The sequence below is a fragment of the Ambystoma mexicanum genome, chromosome 5p, assembly GCF_040938575.1.
Source record: "Ambystoma mexicanum isolate Mex_15411 chromosome 5p, UKY_AmexF1_1, whole genome shotgun sequence".
In the NCBI taxonomy this organism is placed as follows: domain Eukaryota; kingdom Metazoa; phylum Chordata; class Amphibia; order Caudata; family Ambystomatidae; genus Ambystoma; species Ambystoma mexicanum.
In genome coordinates this window covers 132869856-132891237 of record NC_090930.1, presented here as the reverse complement: position 1 = coordinate 132891237, position 21382 = coordinate 132869856, and the positions used below count along the sequence as shown (strand labels likewise).

The 21382-nt window shown below is 44.1% G+C and overlaps 1 protein-coding gene across 1 annotated transcript in view; it reads left to right on the top strand.

Moving 5' to 3' along the window:
* The window catches only part of LOC138480784 (adrenodoxin-like), a 364929-nt gene that overhangs the window by 141105 nt on the left and 202442 nt on the right, over positions 1 to 21382 (top strand). Inside the window, exon 2 of the mRNA XM_069612526.1 lies at positions 13442 to 13569. Coding sequence (XP_069468627.1) covers positions 13442 to 13569 — 128 coding nt within the window. The remainder of the gene's footprint in view (positions 1 to 13441; positions 13570 to 21382) is intronic.

Sequence of the window (21382 nt, the reverse complement as noted above, 5' to 3'; positions counted from 1 at the left end):
GAAGAGGAGGGGTGTGAAGACTCAATATCATGGAGCGTAAAGGGTGACACAAGACAGAATTTAATGCCACTGCTGGAGAGAGGAGGGGTTAGACCACAGTATGTACCTTGGAAACATACGGATAAGGAAAATATAAAATGTAGGCTCCCATCACTAAGTGGAGGTGCGGGTAAGTGGATATATGAAATGGAAAAACACACCGCAGGACAGAAACTGGCAGTAGGAGATGTGAAGGGCCTGTTAATATCAATATTAGGGGATAGAGCGGATGACATTTGGAAAAGAGCGGGATTCCATGGGGTAACAATAACAAACACATCGCATGATGGGGCACCATTTGCAAACTGCAGACATGCGCTATGGCAGGCACTGAGAGTGCAGTACCCAGACACATCAGACATAGGAGCCATTACTTCCCGTAAGATGGGTGAAAATGAGGATCCTGTTGATTATATCCAGGATATTCAAGAGAAGTGGCGCATGGAAACTAGAGAACAATGGGACAAAACACCAGCCATATTTTATCATATACTAGTACAAGGGCTCCCAGAAGGAGTTCAGAAACAACTAAAGAAAGTAGTGGGAATGGAAGCAAAACCATGGCCAGAAATACAACTGACTATAGTACATCACTGCAGGACATGGCAAGGAAAAATGAAACAAAAGGAGGAGGACAGGAAAACAGAAGAGGCCAAATTAGTACAGAAAAAACTTACTAAATATACAATGGAAGGGGCACTAATAACTACGCCCACACCAATGGCCCAAAGCCCAACGCAAGTAGTGGCTGCACAAGATCCGGCTCAAATAACGCCCCCACAAGGTGTAATACAGCAAGTGCCGCCTCTGCAATTACACGCACCAAACATGGGAGGAGGGTACCCAATGCAAGGAACTGGGTATTATAGTTATAACAGAGGGAGAGGAGGGTTTATGAGGGGGAGAGGATATGGATATAATACCCAGCAACAGGCTGGGGGACTTAGAAATTACTACCCCACAGGGCAACCCGTATACCAGGACAACACAGGGAGCTTCCCATGGCAAAACAGGGAACCACCCGTGTGTTGGAGCTGCGGACTATTAGGACACATGTCACGTACATGTAGGGTCAGGCCAGGAACACCAGCATGGAATGAACAAGCACAACCTAGGACATCACAAGAACAGCAGGGCATACAACAACAGCAGATGTCACAACAAGGGAGTGACCAACAACAACAAACACGACAGCCACAAACCTATTCACTGCCTCAACAACAAGTGGCGTTAATACAACCACCACCCCAAACTGAACGAACACAATTGGGTGGGGTGACGGTGTTGGGACACAACCCTTACACAGGGAATGGCCAATCATTGTACCCCCAATAGGCCAGCCCACAGACGGCCTTGGTGTGTCCCATCCTGTCAGTAACACCTAATAGTGCGGAGGAACCACGCATAGAGGTAACGATAGGTGACAAAAAATTATCATTTCTTGTTGACACCGGGGCAACTCGGTCTTGCATAAGGGAAGGTAAATTTAAGATGTCAGGCGAAGCCATGAACACCCAAGGATTTTCTGGGGCTAAAGGGTTGGTTCCATTTACTAATAACATTCCCTTATGTATTGGAGATTATGATCTTTCAGTTCCACTTTTGTATTATAGTGCCTCACCAGTAAATATACTGGGGAGGGACATAATGAACAGGTTGAATATGACGATCTCCTTTACAGAGGATGGCATAATTTGCTCTACTCCAGGGATTAACATGCTCGCAGCACGACAGATTTTGCAAGCATACTGTGGACAGACAGCGATTAGGGCGGAGCCAGTAGATGGCGAAATATTCCAATATGGCACAGACATGGCATTTGCATGGATGCCAGGGATAGAAGGGAAAATATGGAGGAGACCAGCAGCCTATCTATTCCGACCAGAAACACCAGGTAATGAACTAGAAGGGAAGGTGTTTGTAGTAGACATTGAGAGCATTATTGCAACAGCTGATTATGTTGCTGTGCACGCCCAAGATAAAGAAGGGAGAGCATGGAGGGCGGTGATAGCACTAGCAGAAGGATGTAGGCTGACCCAGGTGTCAGATGAAGAGCTGTTCTCAGAAGAAAAGGAAGAAAATGAAATGGTGTTCATGATGAGTGTAGAAATATGGCTAAGAGTGGCTCACAAACAAGTAGCACAGAAAATTGCAATGGCACTTGAGGCACCCGCAGGCACCCCAGTCCCATTTTTTAAGGAGGATATGTCAAAGGTGCCCAAATCATTATGGACTATTAGCCCTTATGACGTGGGATGCATAAAAAGCATAGGGGGTGTAAGGATAAAATTGAAAAAAGGTGCCATACTGCCAAGAGTGAAACAGTACCCATTGTCAAAAGAGGCAGATGAGGGCATATATGAAACCATAACGGCCCTTATAAACAATGGCATATTGGTCCCCTCAGAATCACCATGTAACACAGCTGTGTACCCGGTGCGCAAAGCTAAAGGGGGGTCTTGGCGCTTCATACAGGACCTCAGACCCTTGAACAACATAGTAGAAGCAGAGTATCCAGTAACAGCAAACCCGGCCACAATATTGTGTGGCATCCCAGCAGAAGCATCACGATTTACAGTGATTGACCTTAAAAATGCTTTTTTCTCAATACCATTACACCCAGACTCACAAGATTTGACAAGCTTCACTTACCGAAATACAAAGTGGAAACATACCAGATTACCACAGGGGTATTGTGAATCACCCTCAATTTTCAATAGAGTAATACAGATGGATTTGGGTAACGTTGAGGTGGAAAGCACAGTGTTACAGTATGTGGATGACATAATAATTTGCAGTGCAAACGAAAGCAAATGTAGAGAGGACTCCCTAAAAATGTTGATAATATTGGCTGAAAAGGGGTACAAGGTAGACATGGAAAAGATACAATACTGTCAGGAACAGGTACTTTACATTGGCCAACTGATATCCCAACATGGAAGAAGGATTGCACCACAAAGAGCACAGGCCATCTCAAGCACTCCCGTGCCACAGACTGTGAGAGAACTGCAGCAATTTCTGGGGCTGTGCAACTACTGTAGAGCATGGGTATTTGATTATAGCTCATACATAGGACCCCTGCTTGAGGGTTTGAAGGAAGCAAATAAAGGGGAGAAAAAGTTGGGATGGACTATGGAAATGAGGGAGGCATTTGACGAATTAAAAGACGCGATATCAACTGCTCCAGTACTGGCATCCCCAGACTATGAGCGGCGCTTCTTTATATTTTCACATTGTGACTCAGCAGTGATGAAAGCAGTGTTGGCCCAAAAAACTAGCATGGGCTATAAACCAGTAGCATTTTACAGCGGTCACTTAGACCCTATAATGTTAGGTCACTTCTCTTGTGAACAAGGTCTTGCTGCAGCTGCTTTTGCAGTAGAAAAAGCATCAGCAATAACTATGGGGTGTCCAACTACACTATTTGTGGAACATGCATTATTTGCGATATTGAATAAACCTAAGTCCACACTAACGACACAGAGGGCATCAGGTTATGAGATTATTTTGTCTAAAGCTGAACTAGCAATTGTTAGATGTAGCACGGTTAACCCTGCAAGGTTCCTAGCAGAAGTAATTGAAGAGGGAGATTACGCCCACGACTGCACCCAAGTAACTGAAATGTACTCATGTGCTAGGAAAGTTGAAGAAAACGCACTAGAGGGAGGTGAGCTTTTGTTTATTGATGGGTCATCAACTATTGATCAAGGAGATGGGATACGAAGGACTGGGGCAGCAGTAGTAAAAATGATGGAGGCACCGGTGTGTGTGGCTATGAAGTGTGTACAACTACCACAGCATTACTCTGCTCAAGCCGCGGAACTCGTTGCACTAATATTGGCATTAAAGGAAAGTTTTAATAAAAGAGTAACTATATATTCTGACAGTGCATATGTTACATCCGCTGTCCACTCAGGGCTATCAAAATGGAGAAGAAGAGGGTTTAGGAGAGCTGATGGCACTCCAGTACAACATGCCCTCTTGTTGGCTGAACTAATTGAAGTAATAAACGACCCCCAAGAATTAGCCCTAGTAAAATGCACCGCACACACCAATGGAGAAGACTACGTCTCAAAAGGAAATGCAGCAGCAGATGCACATGCGAAATATGCTGCATATTTTGGTGAGATATGGAACCCCACAGACTCACAGAGAGGGAGAGGGAGGGGAATAGCTAGGGAGATGTTAATAAGAGAGGGGTACACCCATCTCCCAGCCACACAGATTATGGAACTACAAGCGGCTGCACCAATGGCCGAAAAAGAAGTATGGGTGAAAAGAGGATGCACAATGTCACCAACCGACGCACTATGGCGCCAGGGTGGCACTGGGAAAGTTGTAATACCGTTGACACTATTAAATACCGCCTTGAGCCAATTACACCACCCTGCCCATACAGGCAAGGAAATAATTGCAGCACGAATTCGAGAAGATTGGTTTTGTCCCGAGTTAACCTCCCATGTGTCAAATTTTATCAGCAATTGCCTAACATGTCAACAGTTTACGGCCGGTCATACTCTAAAAGTGATAAGAGGTACCATACCCCGGCCAGAAGGACCTTTTCGGCACCTTCACATTGACTATGTTGATATGATCAACATCTGTCAAGGCAATAGGTATATGATTGTAGTAGTATGCCCATTTTCTAGATGGATTGAAGCAGGGCCCTGTTCACACCCTGATGCGTTTAGAGCAGCCAAATTCATAGTAAGGGAGGTCTTCCCCAGATGGGGAGTGTGCGAGGTGCTAAGATCAGACAATGGCCCCCATTTCGCAAACGAAATGTTCCAGCATATCACATCCCTGCTGAACATTAAACACAAATTTGCATGTGCATACCACCCACAGGCTAATGGTGTATGTGAACGCCTGAATGGCTTATTGAAGGAGGCAATGGCTAAAATACAACAAACAACAAAGAAAAGTTGGTTGTATTGCCTTCCGTTAGCATTATTTGAGCTTAGAAACAGGCCAGGGTCCGACCACCACCTCACCCCTCACGAAGTGGTAACTGGACGACAAATGCGCCTTCCCCTAACACCAACATCAAGGGCATTCACCGACCACGAAAGTTCAGCGAATGTGTTAGGTGATGAAATGTATCAATATGTGTCTTCTTTGATTACTAGTGTCGTGTTTGTGTCTCAACAGCTCGAGCGCACACGGGGCGGGTCTACCAGCAATCAAGAAAAAGACGAAAGTACGGAATTGGGAAAGGAGAACTCGTGCAAACTTGCCAAAGGTGACCACGTACTACTTCGCAATTTCAATAGAAAGTGGAACCAAAAGAGGTTCACTGGCCCCCACCTGGTAGAGGACGTATCAACAAGAGCAGTAAAACTAAAGGATAAGCGTGCCTGGAACCACCTACATGACGTAAAGATTTACAAACTGCAGACCCGCCCCAGCGCCAACGACAGGTCCATTGAAAGAACAGCAACAACATCCCCGACAGCGGAAGAAAGTTCCACCACAGACAACGACCCAATTGTTCCCTCGGAAACAATAACTTACGAAGAAGGGGGTGATCCCCATGCTGCCCACCCCATGATCACTCGCTCAAAGAGTAAAAATACTTCCGCCATTTGAGCACAAACCCCCCCATTGACTGCTAAGTACAGGTGTAGCTAAAACTGAAGGACATGCTTGCACTAATACACATGTAAACACGTGAATGTTCTCTTTTTCTCTCGCACATACAGGAACTGCGTAATATTGTATTGTTAAGAAAAGCTAATTAACAAATTCAGTGTGCAGGTGTAGATGGTGCTGCCAGACGATAACTACCCAGAGGAATTGTCACACCAATTTGTATACGAAATAAAGAGGCCAACATACTTAAAAAGGAGAAGGGTACGTGTCTACTACACAGCCTTCCTCCTGGCCATAGAATATCACATGCCCCACCTCCGCCCATACTTGCCGGTCTTAAGAGACCCATCACTTAGAGTAGCGTGGGAGCAGCTCTTCGCCTGGGCACTGAATGACTACTTGATAGGGAGAGCTTAAAACTAACATTTAATAACGAGCACTTTTGAGAATTTTTAGGCGGGCAACTGTAACGTCGCAAGAATAAGCTGCCAGGACCGCAGCAAGGTAAGAGCAAAATGCCGGTGAAATTAGCATATGTAATAAAAATAATAGGGATTTTTATGATCACCGGGTTCTTGGCTGCCTCTGTCTGGCAGTACAGCTATGCTATCGATTTTATTGCTGCACCCAAACTTAATATACCCCCGTCCTCTGCTGCAACAGGTGTTACGTCAGGTGGTAATAGTAACATTGCACCCAAGCAAAATAGAGTTAAACGCAGCACATACTCAGACAATAAAGGTATTGATAATTATGTACAAGACTCAGCACACGTCACAAACAACATATGGTACCAGCACATGACCCGCATTGGTAAGCAGACAACTGAGGATAGCTGTTACGTTTGCTCATTAATACCATACGCCATGAGCGCTTCACGAACATTTGTTGCCACAGAAATAGATGAAAAAACAGCACAGTGCATAATATATTTGGCCCTGTTCCAAACGAAAGGAAGGTTTCAAGGAACAGTAGTGCACATGACATGGAAAACACGAGACTCATACCCATATGAAAACAACTTCCTCAAGACCTATCTGAGTTATCACAAGACCAGTTTACATGCTGAAGCATTCAGGTACATAACAAGTGGCCCTGTAAAAGGAGAAACAAAGAAGGTAACACTGCAGTATCTACCATGTGATTGGTACGCCACTGAAGTTCCGGGTAAACAAGGATGTTGGGAAAGGCCGCTACTGACGATAACAGGAAAGGTGTACCTGGGCAACAACTGGGAGATAGGAGTAATTGGCAGCAACATGGTAACAAAAGAAACTATCTCAACTATCGAGACACACAATCATCGATGTTGGACGACGTGGATCAAATATGTACCAATGCTCACGTGGGTAGAAGAAGATGAAGACCCGATAACTATACTACCATTGACTGCGCCCAAAGTATGCTACCAGCATAAAGGAGAGGTGGACGTAGGATATAACACCAATTGTGCAAGCCTGATGGAGTTACCTGAGGGGGGAGCGGGAACAGCAGTAATAATGGACCATTATTGGGCCTGTGGAGAAAAGGCATATCATACACTGCCTCCCCTGTGGAATGGTGTGTGCACAATGGTACACGTCAACGTACCATCACTAGTGGTACCTAAGAAGCATGTCGATGTGGCGAAATTTCCTAAAATGGATGAAGGAGATAAGAGAAGAAAGAGATCTGCACCACTTCAGAAGGAGCAAGGAAACAGGACCAACAGCAATGACACTGTCCTAAATAGGAGAAAAAGACAAGGAGAGCCATTGACAGGAAATTACCTGTGGGGAAGGTCGGAAACGGAACTAACATCAATACCGCCAGAACACAGACTATTCAGCAGAGCAGCAATGTTCTTCTCCTCAATAATACATCCGGGACTGCAGGCATACGCAAACGCAAAATGGCTCCAAATAACCAGGTGGGAACTAATGATGACCATCAATTCAACAGTAAATGGGTTCAACACAATTAAAGAGGAGCTGCGAGCTGTCAGGATGGTAGCACTCCAGAACAGATATGTATTGGACCTTCTCACAGCAATGGAAGGAGGAGTTTGTGCAAAGATAGGACAATCTTGCTGCACGTTCATACCTGCCAACGATGCTGATAATGGTACACTGACAGAAGCAGTTTCACAACTGGCCCAGATGCACTCCAAAATGATGGACGAAAGTAACGGTGTAAACAAGGATAAGAGCTGGTTTTCACTATTATGGTCATGGATGCCATCTTGGCTGTCAGATGGACTGAAAATAATAGTGGGATGTGCTATTTTGGCTGGAGCTGCCCTGATCATAATTAGATTTTGGAAGGCCCGGAAGGCACGCACGACTGACGAGTTGCTGGAAATGGTGGGAATGCACCCCTTAATGCCAGCAGACGACGGCCAGAATACAGGTGTGATAATACAAGAAAGGGAGAAGTTGCGCACCCAAATCATCACCAATCATCTAGACCCACCATCAGTGAAGATCGAGAATCCAAGGAACCCCAGGAGCTACATAGGAAGATGGGTATACTGTACTCCTGGAGGAACATGTGAATACATGTATTGGTCATTTGAAGATCATGTGAACCATTATGGACATCTCGGAGGGATAACTAAGATATGGAGAGTAAGAGGAGATAACGAGAAGGATATGTTTGTGGTCGACAAGTCGACCAGAGGGGGGACTGAAGTGGGAGAATGGAAGACCAGGCTCCCGTCCTTCACCTCTCGCGCTTGGCCTAGAGGGTCACGGGCCAGACACCCGCCGCGAGAAGAGTTTGTCCAGTTACCAGACGACCAGGTACCCTGGTACAGGAACATACGGATGTGTCCACCTGCCTGCCCAGCAGTCCGCACTGGCCATGCCGACACCTGCGGCTCGGATCAGCTAGACTAAAAACCACACGTCGTTAAAGATGCCATGACGACCTAAACGACGGGAAGCACATCTGTACAAATATACACACTTAACATTTCCACACCAATCTACACGAAGAACATACTCAGTGCTCTGACATAGGCGACAGACATACTCACGGACGTACATCTTTATTATTTTTACATAGGCTTTCAGAATGCAGAAACGCAAGATGCATCATGAACTCATCTATAACGCCGCTTGCTCACGCTTCTCTTGAAACCCGTTACCACCATGAGAGGTATAATAGAAACACGATACTGGTCATGGAAATATATGCCACTATGACCTAAAGCACCCATGTCCGAAATGGATCACTATACACCAGGCCCAAGTAGGCCTCAAGCAAGAGTTCCCGTGGACATTAACAAAGCAAAAGTCAGGTTGCTGATCCTGCAGAATGAGCCTGGTGGAGAAATCAGCCAAGGTCGCAATGTTGCAAACCCACATCCAAGAACAAATCATCAAAGGCACGATGTTGCAACCTCGCACTCCGCATACCAACGTTAAAGTCATATCTACAAATTAAACCAGACACACAGTGGAAAAGCAATATTAATTGTGCAGAATTGTGCCTCAAACACGGTCCCGCCCCACGTGACCAAGCCGAACCTGACGAGATGCCAAAACCCAGGAGAGAAAAGGCGTCTGGGTCCCTCACTACGAGACACAGGCCGAGACACGTGAAAGGCTCAATGAACACCTGCTACAGTGGGAGCGGTCAGCCTTCCACCTATGAATAAATCCTCACATTGTCTGCACGTACCCATATTGAAACATTGTTGCAACCACAGGTACACCGAGAGCTGGGAACAACGGTGGTCCCAGGCTGGGGAGCTCACGGATGCACCAATCAGAACATGGGGCTCTTATCTCAGACGTCAGTAACATTAGCCAATCCTCAGAGGTCTTCATGTAACAATTCTTATGTATCTAATTATAGGGACAACCCAGATATACCACCTGACTACACCTTGACCACTAATATCATTCTCTATATGTGTACTATACTAACCCTACCACTCGAGCAACCAATTAAGAGTGGCGATAGGTTTTTTTGTTAACTTTCTGAAGTGACGCAAGTAGCGCGTCATAATGCAGTAAAAAGGGCCTGCGAGCCCCACAATTGTGTGTGTCAGGACGAACGCGTGCGCTCCTTGACCCATCCCTGCCGTTTGCATAATAAACAGCAGAGTCGCCTTGCTCCTTGTGTGTGTCTCATACTCTATCTCATCTGGGATATACGGGAGGAGTTGGGGCCTCCCTGCCCGGAGGTCTGCGGACGGCCCGGCCGACCCCGGCAGAATTTCCCCCCGACAAGGGTTTTAAATGTAATCCTTGCATCCACTGGGAGCCAATGAAGGGATTTCAGAGCTGGAGTGATACGATCCGAGGGCTTGAGGCTGAGGACAAGTCTCACAGTCCTGTTCTGGATTAGTTGTAAAGGGCGAAGAGTGGAGGTAGGTAGATTTAGAATTGGCCCGTTAGAGTAGTCCAACCTAGAGAGAACCAGAGCTTGGGAGACAGTGAGCTTCTGGCGGAAGGAGAGGAAAGGCAGATTACCTCTAAGGAGGTGTAGCAAGAAGTTTGACTTTTTAGAGACATCAGAGATGCGTGCAGAGAAGGAAAGTGTGGAGTCAAAGATGACCCTGAGGTTCTTAGCCTCACAGGTAGGGGTAGGAGCAGGGCCAAGGGAGGCCGGCCATAGAATGCGGGGAAAGGATGGTGAAGGTCTACCAATGAGGAGGATCTCAGTCTTGTTTGCATTTAGACAAAGATCTTTGGCAGCACACCAATTTTGAATGGTGGTTAGGCAATCAGCAATGAGGGAAGGCGTGGGAGTGGCTAAAGGAAGCCTGAAAATTAGTTGGGTGTCATCAGCATAGCACTGGAAGTTTGACCAGAAAATGGAAATGCAGTAGGCGAGAGGTGCCAGGTATTGGTTGAAAAGCAAGGGCGAGAGGTTAGACCCCTGGGGAACACCACAGGTAGAGAGGGAGATGGCGGATAGGAAGGACCCAAGTGTTACCTGGGAGGGTTGATCAGAAAGGAAAGAGGTCAGCCAGCGCACAGCCTGATCGGTGATACCCAGGTTGTCACACAGAAGATTGAGCAGGATGGTATGGTTGACCGTGTCGAAAGCAGAGGAGAGATCGAGAAGGATGAGGACGGAGGGAATGTTGGAGTCAAGGTTAGACAGAAGGTCTTCACGTTAGGGACTCCTTCTTTAAGTGAAGGATCCCAGTATAGCAAAGACGCTAAGAAAAGTAAGGGGAATAGTGTAGATACCTGACCCAGACCCAGGTTCTTGAAATACTATTAATTAAGGTAGATAGGGGTTTATGGCTGTGTCTTTGGAAGTAGAGCGTTCATGAAAACATAGAATCTATAAAAATCTATTGTATTAAACAATGACATATATTTCTAAAAGTTTCGTTTAATCCAAACAGAAAAATCTGCATAGCAAATTAATAAACAAAGCACAAAGTGCTTTAGTGCAATTCTACTAGGTCTAAATATGACTCCTGTTATAGTCACACAGAATAATTATCTCAAAAAGTGTCTATGAACCTCTCAAATGACTAAGATACAGTAATTCATCTTCTCTCCTATCCTAGGAGGTGATTATGGTTGGTATTACATTCGTGGTCTTATAGAGCATTATATAACCATTTGCTCTACATGTTTCTGTTCTTGTGCTTATTTTGCTGATAATTCCCCAGGAGCTATTTTCATAGTCAGGATCTGTAAATTACAAAAATATGGAAAAGAGTAGATATAACAAAGTGCATATGTATTTTTGCAAACAATGAATCTGTGTGTCATATATTCTTTCTTTTAAAACCGACACCTAAACTGCCCGACACTTGTAGGGAGATCCATATAGGTTCGCGATGAGTCCGCAAGAGAATTGCCTGCTCATTTTTGTAGGTGTTATTCCTGATGTGATGTCTTATGCAAGTTTACATCGAGTAATCCAACAGGAACATATTTCCTGTGCCCGATCCATCTTTTCATGTTCAGGATGTGGGTCTGAATTTTAGTATCTTATTGGAAAGGCTTTACATGCCAATTGTTTTTGGGTTAGCATTCCAGGTGGATTCTGTGTAGGCACAGGTGCCGAGATATTCGTTTTGTATCTTCCTTCAAGCATAGATAGCTGCTCATATATCTGAAGGCTGGAGTAAAGCCCTCTGCCTGGTGCACCTTAAGGCAGTCTCTGTACTGTTTTTGCCGGCTCTTCAGTGAATGTTCCTGTTTTGATTTATTGACATTTTTAGAAATCTATGTCATAGTTTAATAAAATTGATTTTGATTAATTCTTTGCTATCATGAACGCTCTACTTCCAAAGACACTCACAGTATAGCAAAACATAGACTGGAAGATTATCCAAAACAAGAACAAATGACTAACTAAATACCTAATACTAACTTGTTTATCAAAAGTCTGTTACTTCCATTGTTGGGTTCCAGAGAGCAAAACCGGTGCAAGAACACCAAAAGTGGTGTCTCGTTGTGCCTTTTGTGCTTCCTGGTATGACGCATCAGTGTCACGTGATCATGCCTTGCAGCTTGAGGAAAGCACCTTACTCCATAGTGTACTACATGCTGACGTGATGATTTGTAATGTCAATACTGCCGTACTTCTTGGGATCTGAGCCACAGGCTCCCCAATCTTCATAGAACCGGAACACTCCACAGGACGCGGTAAGCCTTGGAGTAGTACGCCGGGTAGCGGGGAACCAGATGTGAATTCCGAACAGTCTATACTCAGAAAATGCAGCTAAATTCAGCACAGTGGCTATACTCAAATGCAGCTAAATTTCATTTTATACAGAGGCTATACTCAAAATGCAGCTAGTATTTATACAGTGGCTATGCTAAAAAATGAAGCTAAGTTCAACACAGTGGCTATTATTAAAGATGCCACTAAATTCAACGCAGTGGCTATGCTCGAAAATTCAGCCAAGTTCGAAGCAAAGGCTACATTTAAAGATGCAGCTAATATTTATACAATGACTATATTCAGGGATGCAGCTAAATTCAAGGTAGTGGCTATAGTGAAACACTTGTGTATAGGCGTGTTATAAATGCCATATCATATCATACTAAAAAGAAATGCATCTAGTATGCATAGAGAGGCTATACTCAAACATGAATGCAGCTAAATTTAACACAGCGGCTCTGCTCAAAATGTCATCGCGACCTTCCTCTTTTCTTCTGCCTTTGCTCCCCCTCTCCCCTGCTGATCTGTTCTCTCTTGGCACCGTGCACCTGGCCACCCTCTGTCCTCTGGGCCCTGGTACCTGCTCACCCTTCCGCACTGCCTCCGGGCCACCCCTTGCACTGGGGTCTGTATCTGTACCCATACAGCCCCCCCCCCCTTTTTCTTCCTGCACTTATCATACCTACCCTGTCTGCTGCCTTAAACCTAGCACTTGCAAATTGCTGGCTGAACTACCACTGTTTGTTGCCTTTATTATTTATTTATTTATTGCTATTTATCTGTTTCTCCTCTGCTTTGCACTTTCCACTTATCCCCCTTCCATGCACTTTTCCCCTCCCCCTCTCCTTTGCACTTGCGCGTTCTCAATGTCACTGGGCCTAGTAAGATCGCTGTTGTGTTCTCCCCTGTTCCCCTCCCTTGCTTTGTCGCGCTCTGAAACACTTGTGACCGAGCACGATCGAAATAAAATATCAATATCAATTAGCGTACTGGCATGAATGGTTGACTTAGTGGTATGGTGTTTTAATAAGATGTATGTTTTTTTTGTAAAGGGTGTACCCTGAATATCATTTGGGAAGCTCAATATGACCTAATATTGGGCCATTCAGAGTGATCTCAGATGCAGGATAATATTCCATGCTAGCATTGATTTATATGTCCTGATTACCTTTACCTTTCTCTGCAGGGTATCTGACGAGAACATCACAGTGCATTTCATCAACAGGGATGGAGAGACCCTGACCGCCACTGGCAAGGTGGGGGAAAGCTTTCTCGACGTGGTCATGAAGCAGAACCTGGACATTGACGGATTTGGTAAGCTGTTCTCCTGTTTCTTCAGATTCATGCTTAAGGTGGCTGAAATTTTCCGGCAGGTGACTCCTGCGTTAAGTGTCCCCACCTGCATCGAGAGCAGGACCAGTGCCAGCAGTCATGCTCTGTAGCCTGCATAAGCCTTCATGTAGTCTGAATGCATTATATCATGTTTAAGGCAATACAATATAGATCTGTTGTAATCTGGACTGGAGGCAGGCCTTGGAGTGGATTTCCTCATTTTTGATTGTTGACCTACAGGGAGTGGCTTTATCGTTTTTTGTCTTTTCTTATCACCCTCTTCGTGTTGTTTTCCCACAAGGTTCCATTTTTTATTTGTTTTTATATAACCTTTGTTTGTGCTCATACAATTCTTCCGGTGATTTCTGGTCTCTTTGTAGATGAGACTCAAGTCCTCGTCAATTTGGATGGGATCTGGGTTCCCTGCCTTTTAAAGAGTCACCAGTGATTGGAGGGGTGCAAACTGGTTAAATGTTAATGCTGTCAATTCTGAGATCCACCTTGTAGTAGTAGCTCTTATTTATGGTCATGCCAGTTTGGGTAAGTTCCATGAACCGCTTCCGTCTGTCTGCAAATTCACCGCACAGCTCTGGTGTACGTTTAAAGTCTTAGTTAGAGTTGCCTCCTTTTTTTACCGATGGCAAATTCTCAATAAGATTTCTGCACTCCTGTCTTTCTCAATCATGAGATTAGTGGAGAAGCTTAGTTTATGATAACACACTTCTTCATTTATGATAACACACTTCTTAGTTTATGATAACACACCTCTTAGTTTATGATAACACACTTCTTAGTTTAGGATAACACACTTCTTAGTTTAGGATAACGCACTTCTTCGTTTATGATAACACACTTCTTCGATTATGATAACACACCTCTTAGTTTATGATAACACACTTCTTAGTTTATGATAACACACCTCTTAGTTTATGATATCACACTTCTTAGTTTATGATAAGACACTTCTTCATTTATGATAACACACTTCTTAGTTTAGGATAACACACTTCTTAGTTTAGGATAACACACTTCTTAGTTTATGATAAGACACTTCTTCATTTATGATAACACACTTCTTAGTTTATGATAACACACTTCTTAGTTTAGGATAACACACTTCTTAGTTTATGATAACGCACTTCTTCGTTTATGATAACACACTTCTTCGATTATGATAACACACTTCTTAGTTTATGATAACACACTTCTTAGTTTATGATAAGACACTTCTTAATTTATGATAACACACTTCTTAGTTTATGATAACACACTTCTTAGTTTAGGATAACACACTTCTTAGTTTATGATAACGCACTTCTTCGTTTATGATAACACACCTCTTAGTTTATGATAACACACTTCTTAGTTTATGATAAGACACTTCTTCATTTATGATAACACACTTCTTAGTTTATGATAACACACCTCTTAGTTTATGATAACACACTTCTTAGTTTATGATAAGACACTTCTTCATTTATTATAACACACTTCTTAGTTTATGATAACACACTTCTTAGTTTAGGATAACACACTTCTTAGTTTATGATAACGCACTTCTTCGTTTATGATAACACACTTCTTCGATTATGATAACACACTTCTTAGTTTATGATAACACACATTTTAGTTTATGATAGCACACTTGATTCTGGGCAATCAAAGTACATTCTGCAGTATTCAGTTGGTGAAGTACGCAGCAACCTACTGGGTGGTGGTGGGTGAAGTTGAGTGATGCCACTTCTCCTCTGACCTCAAAGCCTGTCACAGGTTGGCAGCCATTATAGGTGTAAAATTGAGGGTTCTGCCTTTGATTAATATGTCTGTGCTTAATTCACTGGGCCAGTCATGAGTAGGGCCCTTATTTTCTGATATGTAAACCTCCCCTTTATTCCCTTGGCCACACTCTGTATCCGTGTCTGTTCTTGGTACTGCACATGATGAAGAATAAGACTGTCCTTTTCGGTTCTAGCACCTCGTCTATGGAATTCAGTGCCTTTTTAACTAGGCTTTTTAACATTTACAAGTAAACTAAAAACCCGGCTATTTTCTTTCTTCAAAGGAGATCATGGCCCTGATTATAAGTTTGCAGGTATTCTGCCGGTACCAGCAAACTGCACTTACTGTCTCCACCACCCGATATCCCAGCATTACTGGGATATTACAGGCAGTGGAGTGCTGGTAAGGTCCCATTGCCATGGAGTCCTATAGCCTCACACAATGATTTGGGAAATCCCATCCCATGGAGTCCTATAGGACTCCGTGGGAAGGGGCTTCCTAAATAACCGGCACCGTTAGTAACAGCGCCGGTGAGTCAGACATTTGTCTGCCGTTAGGGGCCTAAACTCACAGAAGGTCAGGCCTTCCGCGGCCCCCACTGGCAAACTTGAAGTGTACCGAGAGAGAGAGAGAGAGAGAGAGATAGAGAGAGAGAGAGAGAGAGAGAGAGAGAGAGAGAGAGAGAGAGAGACTCGGGTGTGTAAACATGCACATGCTGTGGGGACTTGATTTCACTGTGGGGACCTAAACCCAAGTCCCCACATGGTACTGCCTTCCAAATGACTTAAAACAACTTAAAGACATCTGTGCCAATTTTTAGAACTTTTAAAAATATGGCTTTGTGGGGACCTGTGTTTATTTTGGTGTGTTGATTTTTTACTCAGCTCTGCCCCCGCAGGCTGGGTGTGGTATTGCAGTCATCAACACACGGACAGGAATTTAAACACACTTGATAAATCAGATGCCCTACATACTTAGACAGCAGATTCATGGGAACCATTTATACACAAATTCAATTGTGTTTTAAATGGCCTGAACTCTGCGTTTAAATGTAAAAGAATGAAATTAAGCTGTTTTTTGTGTATTTTGTATGTTTACAGAATTGAATATAATTGATACGCAACATACGTCTTCCCTCATTGCACAACACACTTCCAGATTCATTTTAAGCATTGGCTACTTTGTAACAAACCAATCACAATGTGACTTACTTTAGTTCCTTATTTTTCTGTGATTTTGTTGAAGTCCCCATAGGGGTGGCGTGTGATGATATTGAATTCCACACTGTGAAGACAACACATTATGTGCACTGATGTCATCTTGTCTATAGTCTGATATGTGAATTAATTGAATGTTGGCATCACATTTTGTCTGATTACACAAACATATTCACAGGGTTAATGTTTAATTGATACTAATTTGGTTTCATTACAAGTTCATCTCTAAGGGCCAAAGTGGCAGTAGTGGAATTGCCGCCACTTTGATCAGTCTGCTGATATACAGGTTATTGAAAATGGACGCTAATTCCTCTGGTGGAATTAACCCTGAAGAATTTAGCACTGGAGGAATAAGCCATGAAAACCAGTGATAATTCCCCCGGGGATACATCCTCAAGTGGAATTAGAGCTGGAAATAAAAATGCTTATTCCATCCTATCTTCAGGTTAAAATACTGAACGAAACACAGCCAAAAATAGTGGCCGATTTTAACCAAAAATACCCAAAAGGCGAAGGAAAATGCATTCAGGTGATGCAAATGAAGCCACAGATGCACCCAATTGGCCATACAAGGGTATGTGAATACGAATAGTATGTAATGATGCTGAAGTCCCAAAAGAGCTGATATGATGGTACTGAGTCCACCAAAAGGATGGTGCGTGGTCATGATGAGGTCTCCGTTGGGATGTTGTTTGATGACAAAGAGGTCCTCACAGGGATGGTGTGTCATGGCATATTAGGCCCCATAAGAATAGTTTGTAATTATGCTCAAGGTCCCATAGAGTTGGAATGCAATGATATTGAATCCTCCAACTGGATGGTGTGTGCTGATGTTGAGGTCCCCACAGGGTTGATATGTGATCATATTTAAGTCCTCAAATGGATGGTGTGTGCTAATGTTGAGGTCCCCACAGGGTTGATATGTGATGATATTTAAGTCCTCACATGGATGGTGTGTGCTGGTGGTGAGGTCCCCACAGGGATGATCTGTGATGATATTTAAGTCCTCACATGGATGGTGTGTGCTGATGTTGAGGTCCCCACAGCATTGATATGTGATGATATTTAAGTCCTCACATGGATGGTGTGTGTTGTTGTTGAGGTCCCCACAGGGTTTATATGTGATGATATTTAAGTCCTCACGTGGATGGTGTGTGCTGATGGTGAGGTCCCCACAGGGATGATATGTGATGATATTTAAGTCCTCACATGGATGGTGTGTGCTGATGGTGAGGTCCCCACAGGGATGATATGTGATGATATTGAAGTCCTCACGTGTATGGTGTGTGCTGATGTTGAGGTCCCCACAGAGTTGATATGTGATGATATTGAAGTCCTCACATGGATGGTGTGTGCTGATGGTGAGGTCCCCACAGGGATGATATGTGATGATGTTGAAGTCCTCACGTGGATGGTGTGTGCTGATGTTGAGGTCCCCACAGGGTTGATATGTGATGATATTGAAGTCCTCACATGGATAGTGTGTGATGATGTTGAAGTCTCCTTAATGAAGATGTATAATGATATTAAAGTTTTCATACGTGGGCTCTTTGACATTACATGCCTTACAGATATATTATGCTTCAAGGAAGAAAAAGAGAGGTTTTGTGAAGATGTTGAAATAATTTAAGAAAGTATTTATAGGCCCGAGTGTGTTTTATGTTAATTTGAACTCATGTAATGGTAACGTTACATCAAGCTCTACTTAGTACATGACCAAATCAGCAATCGAACGAAATCTCACCTGACAATGGGGGTCATTACGAGTTGGGCAGTATTCTGTCTGTAAATCCACTGGACTTTCGGTTACTTCCACTTGGTCTGGCAGATTTAGCGCTGGATTACACGTGGTGATGGCAGAGTATGTTTCCATTTTTTCACATTGGACTCTATGGGGCATTTTTGGCAGAATTACTGCAGCAGTAATTCTGCCGCAGTAATTTCACTGAAAATGGGTAGAAAGTCAGCAGAGTTAGCTCCAGTTCATAGCTGGAGGTGAATCCTTTACATTTCTGCCAAACATCTGCCACATTTCACCTACTTCACTGTGCCCATTTATTTAACATGAAATTCACGACTGTCCTTCTTTACCAGCATGTTGAAGCTGTCCCTCAACTCCATTTAGGAGATTTGTTGTTGCTTCAGAGACCACGGCCCAAAATTCAAAAGATAACTTGGCCAAGGTGCAGGGTGCATTTAGTGCTTTCAGGGCAAGGATGCCCGTAGTTAATATCGTGTGCCCCTGAGCATCCAGTCTCTTGCTCCCCCTGTCAGGAGACAAAAGGGGGAAAATGTGGTTTGGAAGCTAGCCATCATGACCTTCACCACCAAACCTTATGCAGATGCATGGGTGGAGCACGGCAAGACCACCCCTCTTACATTTCTTGGAGGCAATGCTGAGCTCACCTCTGGTATGCCTATACCTATCCGACCTTACCCACCGACCTAGGCATACCTACTCTTTCTCTACTCTGAGTTAGTGTACATATTTCTAGTGTAAATTTCAATTTTTATTTTGTGCACATTTGTGGAAAAGGATTTGATTATATTCTTGTAATAATTGTGATTTGCCACCACAGCAGATAGAAAGGCACCATCTTCATTAATGGGGTTCCAGCAGCCAGCTGGGCTGAGCGTGAGGGGTTTAAGACTGACCATTAATTAATTATAGGTGATGTCGCATGGAGCACACCCCTACAACAGGTGCTCAAAATGACGGTGTCCCTAGAGTCCCTCGAGTCCCTCACAGGCTAGGTCAAGTGCCTGGGTAAAGACCTTGGCCTAGCAGGGACCAGCATCCTGGTCTGCCATGGCCCTATGAAAGTCGACGCTGAGACATTGCCCCTTACCATCCACAGGTGTTACCCAATATTGTCCTATCCTCTTTGGGCATTAAACACCTGGCCACTGTTAAAGGCTAGCCTACCATCCACACCACCTATGCCTAGCTCAGGCCCTGCCCTGCCCTTCCTTGACCAACACTGCATGCATTCACCCTGCAGTGACCGCTGTAGGTGCCATCATAGCTGCACCAACAAGCAACCCTAGTTCACCTGGGTGTAGCATGCACCAGTTCTACACCAGAGGATAGAGGCACCATACTGAACTCTTCCTCCATGGCAAATGCTTTCAAGCATATTTTGAATGAGGGTATCATGACACCAGCAGAACATGGACCCTATATCTGCCTGAGACCCTACTCAGGTGGGCCACCGACCACGAGATGTGAAGAGGAATATCAGGCATTGAGGGCATTGCAGTAGTCGAGTTTCGACATAATTAGGGCTATCGCTAGGGTGCTGCTGCTCTTAGTGGATAAGTAAGATTTTCAGGCATGTATAGGCTTACAAGTGTACGCTGTGGTGGATGAAGTGGCGTTGACTTGTTTTCCCATGTTCAGGGTGGAGTCTAAGTAGAAGCCTAGGGTTTTAGTCTCTTTAGCCACTTTGATGGTGATGCCATCAATAATAATGCAGAGTATTGTGCATCGAGTTTATTGAGTTGGGCTGGAGCACCTAGGATTAGGATTTCTGTCTTTTCGTCATTCAGGCATAATCCATGGACCGCCATCCATGACTTGGTAGGTGTTGTTTAGGAAGGCTAGATCTCGGTCGTAGTCGCCTGATAGTGGGAGTAGTATCTGGGTATCATCTGCATTGTTGGTGTAGATGATCCGTAGACGGTCCAGTTTGTCGAATAGCGGTTTAGTGAATATATTATACATGGGGGACACACAAGATCTCTGAGGCACACTGCATGTGATTGGGGAGGGGTCAGCGCAGGTGCCTGAGAGAAGACCCTCATCGACCTGTTAAGAAAGGGTTGGATCCAATCAGTGGCTTCGTGCGAGATGTTAGCCGCAGTGGAAAGGTGCTTGCAGACAATAGTGTGGTCCACCAAGTCGAAGGCGGCCGTCAAGTAGGAGGAGCAGGGCATATTGCCTTTTGTCCTTGAGTAAGTCAATTTGCATTTTTAGGTTGATCAGGGCGGTTTCAGTACCATGAAGTGGTCTGAAGCCTGATTGTCTGAGTCCTAGGAGGTTATTTGTTTTCAGAAAGTGCTGGATCTGTAGGTAGGCCACCTTATCTACAATTTTAATGAGGAATGGGACCGTGTAATTGGCCTGTAATTTGTGGGGATGGTTGGGTCTAGGGAGGCTTTCTTTAGCAAGGGTATGACCCAGGCGTCCTTCAGGTTGGTTGGGAATTTGCAGGTACGAAATGAAGCGTCTATTAATTTTGTCATAAATGGGGCAAGGTCTCTGGCAGCTTCTTTAATTATTTGTGGGGGGGGGCAGATGTCGCCTTAGCATCTGGAAGGCTTGAGAGATGTGATGGTTTTTTCCACCTCTATGATTGTAACTCGTGAGAATTTGAATTCAGGAGTGCATTTCAATTGGGGTTTTGCCGTTTCTGGGTCTGAGTCAGGTTTGGCAAAATTGAGACTTTTGGCTACAATCTTTTTTTGGAGGGTGTCTATTTTTTTTTGCAGAGCATTTTGAATGTCTCTGCAACATATTTTATCCTTGGTACAGGGATCTTCAGGGGTTATGAGGGATTCCAGTTCCCTCAGGATCGTTAAGATTTCCTTGGTGTTGGAACTGGCTTTGCTGATCCGGTTGTTGTAAGTTTCTCTTTTAGCTCAAAGGATTTCAGCTTTGTATTTACTTGCTGATTCGGTTAAATGGAGTTTATTTTCTTTTGATGGGAGATTTCTCCATAAACTTCGAGTTTTCTTTTTTCTGCGTGCATGATTTGTAACTGTGGGGTGAACCAGGTGTTGAGATGGGCTTTGGGTTT